Below are 10,000 nucleotides of genomic sequence, written 5' to 3' on the forward strand. Positions count from 1 at the left end.
GATAGATAGATAGATAGATAGATAGATAGATAGATAGATAGATAGATAGATAGATAGATAGATAGATAGATAGATAGATAGATAGATAGATAGATAGATAGATAGATAGATAGATAGATAGATAGATAGATAGATAGATAGATAGATAGATAGATAGATAGATAGATAGATAGATAGATAGATAGATAGATAGATAGATAGATAGATAGATAGATAGATAGATAGATAGATAGATAGATAGATAGATAGATAGATAGATAGATAGATAGATAGATAGATAGATAGATAGATAGATAGATAGATAGATAGATAGATAGATAGATAGATAGATAGATAGATAGATAGATAGATAGATAGATAGATAGATAGATAGATAGATAGATAGATAGATAGATAGATAGATAGATAGATAGATAGATAGATAGATAGATAGATAGATAGATAGATAGATAGATAGATAGATAGATAGATAGATAGATAGATAGATAGATAGATAGATAGATAGATAGATAGATAGATAGATAGATAGATAGATAGATAGATAGATAGATAGATAGATAGATAGATAGATAGATAGATAGATAGATAGATAGATAGATAGATAGATAGATAGATAGATAGATAGATAGATAGATAGATAGATAGATAGATAGATAGATAGATAGATAGATAGATAGATAGATAGATAGATAGATAGATAGATAGATAGATAGATAGATAGATAGATAGATAGATAGATAGATAGATAGATAGATAGATAGATAGATAGATAGATAGATAGATAGATAGATAGATAGATAGATAGATAGATAGATAGATAGATAGATAGATAGATAGATAGATAGATAGATAGATAGATAGATAGATAGATAGATAGATAGATAGATAGATAGATAGATAGATAGATAGATAGATAGATAGATAGATAGATAGATAGATAGATAGATAGATAGATAGATAGATAGATAGATAGATAGATAGATAGATAGATAGATAGATAGATAGATAGATAGATAGATAGATAGATAGATAGATAGATAGATAGATAGATAGATAGATAGATAGATAGATAGATAGATAGATAGATAGATAGATAGATAGATAGATAGATAGATAGATAGATAGATACACACACACACACACACACACACACACACACACACACACATTAATGGCCTACCAAAGTAAACAATGACCCAGTTCTCAACTTACGGTCCCTGTGAAAATCAGTCAAATAGCAATTAACGACACGTTAGAGCTGACAAGAACCAACTGCCTCTTTGGAAATTCAACCCAACATTTCTCACTGTGACGTATGGAGAGACTGAATAAATCTGAAACTTTTTCATGGCCTGAAGGAGGTTAGACAAATAGGAGGTGTTTGGTGAGCGTCTATCCATTCGGCTCTCGCAAGAAAAAAGATGCAGTGATTGGAAAGGGACGTGATGGATCGAGAATGAAAGTTGTACGAATTTTTCGTGAAGTTTAGAGTCTTTCACTGGGCAACGCAGTAGTCTATATGCTCATATCTTTACACGTTTTAATTGGCTATATTGTGTTATTATGAAGGGCTTCGTTATTCTAGGTTTTTACAAGTGCCATGGGTTAAGTTCTGTCTCCTTACCACCATGGGTGAAGTTCTGTCTTCTTACTGTCGTGGGTCAAGTTCTTTCTACTTACTGGCGTGGTTCAAGTTCTTTTTACTTAATAGCCTTGATCAAGTTCTGTCTGATCAGTGGTATGGGTCAAGTTCTGTCTGCTCATTAGCATGACACACACACACACACACACACACACACACACACACACACACACACACACACACACACACACACACACACACTCGCGTGAGGGAAAGAAGGAAAGAACCCTTCAAGTGGGAGTGGTCGCTGGAAGGGTGAATTGTCGCCTCCTCTCATAAAAGTTGCTATAGAGTTATTCTGACACCAGAAGGTTGGTTAGTGGCGTACAAAAGGCCCATCAACGGAGTCAAGGGAGGAATTGCTGAACTTCCAGGGTGATATTTCATTCATCAAACATCGGATGTATTGTGGCGTCCTCAAGAACTGAAGGGAAAGAGAAGGACGCGAGTAACGTAGCGTGTTTGAGAAAAGAGTATAGAGCGGGATAGAGAGAAATTCCTGACGAGTAATGGACATACGGACTGAAGTCAGAAAACCCTATTTCCTGAGAAATGATCTTCTGCTGGCCATTATTGCATCTCCTGAACATCAAAGACTGTTATCTCTCTTTGATGTTGCGGTCGGGCAAGAAAGGGCCACACAAGTCTGTACCACTGCTGGGAGGATAATTAATAGTGTCTAGAAGTGAACGCTTGACACTCTGCCATGTAAGCCTTAACAACACCATGGTGCTGGTGTCTGGAGATGACTGGATGAAAAGCAGTACGCTATACGGACGGGAAATCGGAAGGTCCATTGCGTCTGGAAAAGACTGAAGTGAAAAATTCAGCTAAATTGACAGAATGCTGGATGGTCTATGGCCTCTGGAAATGACTGGAAGTTAAAGAAAAAGTGCTGTATAATCGAGTATTTGGGTAGTGTTCGTACATGGGTAGATGTGACACTTTGATGTTAATACAGTAGACGTCATATTAGATGCAAGATCCATCGATCATTACTTGTGCATAGGATATCTTCCCTACCTCAGGATTGACATCAAAATCTTTCATTCTCTGCATAGATTTTTTTTTCATATATGATTTATCATATATTGACTAAGGTAAAACATAAACAAACGAAGATAGAAAGGAAAAACATAAATCAAGAGATGACACAGAACAAGCTATAGATGGACTGTGTGGAGGGAAGGGAGATTAAGACAATAAGAATGGGAATATTATGGGAGAAACAAAATATGTATGGAAGAAACTGAATAAACAAAATGAGCGTAAGACATGAGTTTCAAGAGAAGAAAGAGGAAAAATGGATTATGGAGAGGAAAGAAACGGAAAGACGAAAATGAGAACAGAGAGACGTAAAAGAACAGAGATGAAGCAAAGAAACAGAAAATAAGAGTGAACAACTTAGAAGAAAAGATATACTTAGAAAAAAGTGACGATAATTAGAAAAAGAATATTGAAAGACGTGACTCTTGAGGAAAGTAATAAATATGTACAACATTCGATGATAAAAGAAAGATGGAGAAGAGAGAAGAAGGACAGAAGCAGAGATCAATAATGGGAATCAGAAAAGAGAATACATATGAAGGGAAATACTGAACGAAAACCTAAAGAAGTTAGAATGATGGCAAAAACGGATGAAGTCAACAAAGATACGAAGAAAGTCAGATGAAAAGACCACAAAAAAGTTAATTGAAATATAAGACTCAAAAAGGAAATCCGAAATTATCAGAAAGATAATTTAAACATAGAAGAAGAAAGTGAGAGGAATACTGAAGATAAGAGAAAACCAAGAAATAAACACGAGATAAACAAATATTGTCAGAGGAAAAGGGACAAGCACAGAATGAGAGAGAGGAGAGAGCATAGAGTATAAAGACAAACAAAAATGTAATAAAAGACAAGAGAGAAGGCTTAAAAGAAAAGTTAGAAGAGAGGAAAAAGAGAATAAGAAGTCCAGGGACCAGATGTTCGCACGGGCACAGCTCGAGACGTTGTTGTGTCCCAGGGAGCATCGTCGGCAGGAAGACCTCCTGCATCTTTTACTTAAAATCCTTTTCCTTTTCTCTTACGTCTTCTTTCTTCGCTGTACAAGATATTCCTTTAGGATTTGTTTTGTTTTTTTTCATTTCCCTTAGTTTTTTTCTCTTGCCATTCTACCAGGTCCTATATACACTGCATACCATCTTCCTTCAGAAGCTTCTCAAGGTATATACCTCCTGTTATGTTATATCCTTTGACCTATATGGATCTCACTCTCACATACCTTACTGCATTACTGTATAGCTTTCTTTCTGTCACTGCTATGATTCCACCCAGTTGAACACCCATTGTCCATTCGACAGGCTTCTCAAACTTCTCACCTTCGCTACACACATATATATGTAAATATACATCATATACGTTAAGTACTTACCCATATCTTTTCTATATGAGTGTATTTACTAATCTAATTGCCTTGAGCCTTCTTATCTTACTATACACATACCTAACTATCTTCTCCCTGCATCCCACTTTATATATGGCAAAATGTATCCAAAGTTCGGGAGGAACACTGTTTTACTATTTAATTTACATTTTTCTTATTTAAAAACTTTAGTTCCACGAATCAAACTTTCTTAAACTGGGACATTTAAGAAATATTCTAGCGGAAAATTTTACTCAAACTTGCTGACTAGTAAAAGGGGGAAATAAACTCTCCATAAAAAAATCAATATGTGATTTATTTCCATAACAAAATTAGTCTATCCTCCGTCCAATTTGATACCATATTTTTTCAGGATTTGCATATAAATATGCTTGTGTTCACATCTAAGTAAATGAACTGGCATTTAAATGCAAATTAATCAAAAGTTTTGAAATAGGGAAGGTGACTAGAAGTGGTTTGAGGGGAACCTCTCTCTCTCTCTCTCTCTCTCTCTCTCTCTCTCTCTCTCTCTCTCTCTCTCTCTCTCTCTCTCTCTCTCTCTCTCTCTCTCTCTCTCTCTCTCTCTCTCTCTCTCTCTCTCTCTCTCTCTCTCTCTCTCTCTCTCTCTCTCTCTCCTTTCTTTTTTCCCTTCTTTTCCCTCCCTCTTTCTCATCATAACATCCTCCCATCCCCATCCGACAAACCCCACGTACCCCTTCCTAATTATCCTCTTTCCTTTCCTTTCCTTCCCCCCACGAACGGCCAACAGCAACTCCCACTTCCCCCATCTCCACCCTCGCTCCCCTCCTACACGACTGGTGAATAATGGTGGCGCAGGAAGCCGCTAGATCAGCAACCAGTTTATGGCGGTGCGTCGTCCCTCACGATCTGCGCTGTCGAAGGTGCCTTCGCTTCCTATCCTCATCCGCTGGCGATGCGGGTGTTGTTTGGCTGTTGGAGATGGTAAGGGAGAAGCTGCTGGTTGGTGGAGATGATAAAAGAGTCTGGCTGTTGGAGATGGTGAGGGCGAGGTTGGTGGGTGGTGGAGATGATAAGGGTCTGGCTATTGGAGTTGAAGGGAAGAATAGGGTAGAGGCTAGTAGGGAAAAAGGGACTGGCAGGTGAGGATGATACGAGTGATAGGTGTGGGTGGTAGGGATGAGGATCTGGCTTGTGGTGAAGACACCGAGGATACAAGGATCAAACTCTCCCCACCCACCTTGCTTCTCCCTCCCCATGTGGAGAGCCGTGGGTGATGCAGCTTTATGCCTGCCCAGGATAGTTTATGAAGGTGTCACACTGGATATTTGTTTCATTTGTGTGGCTTTTGTTGTGCTCCTGCTGTTTACCTCGTTGTTCTTTCAGTACCATTGCATGGGAAACTTTGCTGTCATAAGGGATTTAGAATAGTCTTTTGTTTGCATATATATATATATATATATATATATATATATATATATATATATATATATATATATATATATATATATATATATATATATATATATGGTCCTTACTTTCATTACATTGTTATTATCATCATTATTATTAGCATTATTATCATTATTATTAGTAGCAGCAGCATTATCATTATCATCATTAATATTACCATCATTCATCATTTACAGTATTATTATTCCTACTTTTATCATTATAATGTGTGTGTGGTAGAGAAGGGTCATACCCCCATCGTAGGTGGTGAGTGGAAGTGATACAGAGAGTGTAGGAAGGGGAGGGATTTTATGGTTCTAGAAGGGCGAATGTTGGAGAGGAGCAACAGTGATGCCAGAGGGGGTCGTATATCAGACCTTGCTTTACAAGAAACCCAAAGAAAGACGAGGATTTCTCGCATAAAAACGAGAATATGAAAATGTATTGGAAGATGTATATTGTCTTGTTTTCCCGCACAGTGGTATTCAGTGACCAGAGACTTGGGGAAACAAGTCTCTGGTCCTTGTCTATGCACTGGATGAAGGGCTGATGGTCCATACTTCATACAGACAGTTGGTTTCAGGAGGAGTGCATGGGAATGGTCCTGAGAACATGAGGCAAGACAATGTATTGGATCGGTATGTGTAAAAATGGGAATTTCAGTTTTGTGCGTACCTCAAGGAGAGAAAAGAAAGAGAGAGAAAAAACAATCCTGAAGGCATATGACAGGAGAATGTATTGAAAAGGCATATGTAGAAAATGAGTTCTGATTTTGAATAAACTAAAGGAGAGAGAGAGAGAGAGAGAGAGAGAGAGAGAGAGAGAGAGAGAGAGAGAGAGAGAGAGAGAGAGAGAGAGAGAGAGAGAGAGAGAGAGAGAGAGAGACTCTGTGTGTATGTGTCTGTGTTTGTGTTTGTGTGTGTGTGTGTGTGTGTGTGATTCATACGCATAAGTCAATGACACATGCCTATAAGGAAACTCATATCATAATATAATTTCAGTGTAAGGACATTACAGAATTACATTAAAACACATTTACATGAAATGAGAAATAAAAGGTTGAAGAATAATTCCTCAAAAACAGCGTGGGAAAACTCGATTATAGAACCAAAAGATTATTCTATTATACATTGAATTACTCTGATTAGGATGGACTTCGCGATGTCTTCTTGCTCCAGTGGACCACTGGCGAGAGGTTCACTCCACCAGTGAACCACTGGCGAGAGGTACCCTCCACCAGCGAACCACTGGGGAGAAGTTCACTCCACCACTGCTATTAGTTAGGGTTTCACTCCACCAGTGAACTATTGGTAAGAAGTTTACTCCACCACGGGGCCACTATCTAGTGAGAGGGTCACTCCACATCACTGGACCAGAGGTGGGAGTTTCACTCCACCATTGGAGTGCTAGGCTGTAGGGTTGTCATACCAGGCAGACTCGTATAAGCCAGACGTGGCATACATTACTAATGAAGGTTCGAACCCCTGCCTCATCACCTATACATCGCCAGACCTGCGAGCGACTCTATCACTGTCTGTAGCTTTCCTTCCTTCATAAATGGCTACCCATAGTGAGTAGACAACCTCTCTCTCTCTCTCTCTCTCTCTCTCTCTCTCTCTCTCTCTCTCTCTCTCTCTCTCTCTCTCTCTCTCTCTCTCTCTCTCTCTCTCTCTCTCTCTCTCTCTCTCTCTCTCTCTCTCTCTCTCTCTCTCTCTCTCTCTCTCTCTCTCTCTCTCTCTCTCTCTCAACAGGGGCTATCCAGCGGTTTCCCGTCATCAGTAGCTCTGCGCTTTCCTTTACCATCAACACACCACCTGCATCTGTAGATTCTCAAGCATCAACAATTCTTCATCATCATCATCCCATTAACACAAGCTTCCCTCCTATCATCAACAGTCGTCCTGGCTGTATCAATCAGTCAACCATCATCATCAACCAATTTCCCAGCATCAGCTGTTCCTCATCAAGAAGAGTCTCTGGACATCAATAGCCCTGCTCCCATCAGTGATGTCTATCCAAACGAGCAGAAGAGATCTTCAAATCATCAACGCTGTCTCTCCTGTTGTAAATTTCTGCCTCTTATCGTCATATATCTTCCTTTTATCATCACAATCTATCACCTTATCAGCAGTCTCCCTCCTATCATCAAGAATCTCTCCCCTCCAGAATCAATGGTCTCCCTCATCATCCCCAGGGCCTCTGAGAGGAGTCTTTCTTCCCCCCTTCCTTTATCCATTAGTCATCCTGTTTTTATCCACTACGGTTTATGCCACGTGATATAAAAACATTCTAACTATATGGCCTCACACAACATGTGACTGCTGGTCTTCAATATATGCAAACATATTCTGAGATCCCAGGAAATTCTCGGGCCCCTTTTTGGACCTCCGGACCCGGGTATGATGTACCCCATGCACCTATCTCTCATAGCCCCTAAGCATCCCTGAAAAGATATAGACGTATGACAATAAGCAACACTCACCCTAGAGAAAGGCTGGCAGCCAAGGTCCACAGAAGCAGCACAGCTTCCAAACCGCCCATGTACAACTGCCTTACGCCGTCCTCTGCTTGGTGGTCGTTCTCCAGACGCCGAAGGCTACGGTAACAGTCAGGGTTCTTCCTCCTACGGGAGCTGAAGCGCCTCCCCAGGGATGACCAAAGCCACATCCTGACGCGACAGGGCGATCTGTTGTCTATTTTTCAGGAGGTCCTCTTCACGGGTGTGCCTATAGTCGTCTATCCCTTACGGGTTTACCTCGTACATTCTCTAACCACGAGGATCGAACTTAGGTATAGTGGTCTCTAAAGTCCTATCCCATATACAATTTGTGGCCTCCTATCCCATATAGAATTTTCTATTCTTGGCGTACTGCAAGTGATCAAAGCACTGCTGAATATATATATATATATATATATATATATATATATATATATATATATATATATATATATATATATATATTTATATATATATGTATATATATATATATATATATATATATATATATATATATATATATATATATATATATATATATATATATATATATATATATATATATATATATATATATATATATATATATATATATATATATATATATAAATACACTATGTCAATAAGGCTTGTGGGTTAAGTATTACTTTACGTCTCAGTTATCAAAAGAAAAAGGAGACAACAAGACTAAATCAAATCCAATCTGACTTGACCATTCCCCACGCTACATTTCGCCAGGAATTACTCTCATCCCACGCCAGAACGACCGCTATCCGGAAATTAAACGCCTTAACATACTCAACGTTACTCTTCTCTGCTGACTTTGCTAGTTATTTGGGTAAGACAATGAGGACATTAGAACTGCAAATGTGAAGTACGCTGAAAAGTACTTGATTAGCAGCGATGTATGAGTGAACCAAAATGATCCGAAATATATTCAGTTTATATAGACTCATGTATGTATTCATCAAAACGCTCTTCCTCTTTCGTTAAAGCATCCCTTCATCTATCGTTATATTCAGCATGTAGATCTAAAAGGAATTTCTCTCACAATCTCTTTGCGGATAGAACACCATTGGTCATGGTGATTTTCTGAATTTCCCATTAAGTGATTACATCCTACACATCAAGCGATAAAGAGGCATCTCCAGTATGTACTCATCTACTGGGCTCCGTGGACACTCATTACAACTGAGAGAAATAAAATCTGTGTGTAATCAGAGTTTTGCGTATGCTTTAAGTACAGGGTGTGATTAAGGCCTAGGCTGGTGAATGCATAACGAACTTCTAACTTGTAACTGCAAAACTTCTGATCAAATTTTGTTTCACATTTGATAACCTGACAACTAAGATAGAAATTAGAACCAGAAATTAAATGAACTTTGATGTCTCTCCCAATTAACATTCATATGCTATTTTCTTTCAGTGTTATCTTGATAAACAGATAGCTATTCATCAAGTACAAAGTTTCATTAGTTATTAAGTTAATTCATCAAATGGAGACAGGTGTTTGATTTTCACGGAAAATCTTTTCTTTATTTCCAAGTTGAAGTCTTCGTGGAGTTGCACTGGTACCAGAGGCATCCATGTTATCAGAAGATATAGTCATCTTTGTTTTTAGAGATATATCTATGGTTACTGGCTTTTGTATGTATGTATGTATATATATATATATATATATATATATATATATATATATATATATATATATATATATATATATATATATATATATATATATATATATATATACATATATATATATATATATATATATATATATATATATATATATATATATATATATATATATATATATATATATATATATATATATATATATACACTGTGTCAGTCTTTTACTTTGGCTTGAGCGAATAAGAGGAAACTTAAGCGCCGAAGACGAAACTCTTTCCCAGAGCTGAGCGTAACTCGGAGTCGAAATACACCTTTCTGAAAGAAGCTCCGAGAGGAGGACTTTTATGTTTGCGCGTACCTGTTGGTCGCGATTGCTTTATCAACA

General features: G+C 37.9%; 1 protein-coding gene across 3 annotated transcripts in view; it reads right to left on the reverse strand.

The window, feature by feature from the left end:
- Positions 1-10,000, reverse strand: part of LOC139759554 (glycine receptor subunit alpha-2-like) — a 269,976-nt gene that overhangs the window by 259,459 nt on the left and 517 nt on the right. For 2 of the 3 annotated variants that reach the window (XM_071681818.1, XM_071681819.1), the window contains exon 2: positions 7,963-8,349. In XM_071681818.1, the coding sequence (XP_071537919.1) occupies positions 7,963-8,147 (185 nt within the window). In that variant the 5' untranslated portion in view covers positions 8,148-8,349. The remainder of the gene's footprint in view (positions 1-7,962; positions 8,350-10,000) is intronic. The other variant, XM_071681820.1, reaches the window with a different exon arrangement.

The sequence above is a fragment of the Panulirus ornatus genome, chromosome 33 (assembly GCF_036320965.1).
Source record: "Panulirus ornatus isolate Po-2019 chromosome 33, ASM3632096v1, whole genome shotgun sequence".
Taxonomy (NCBI): domain Eukaryota; kingdom Metazoa; phylum Arthropoda; class Malacostraca; order Decapoda; family Palinuridae; genus Panulirus; species Panulirus ornatus.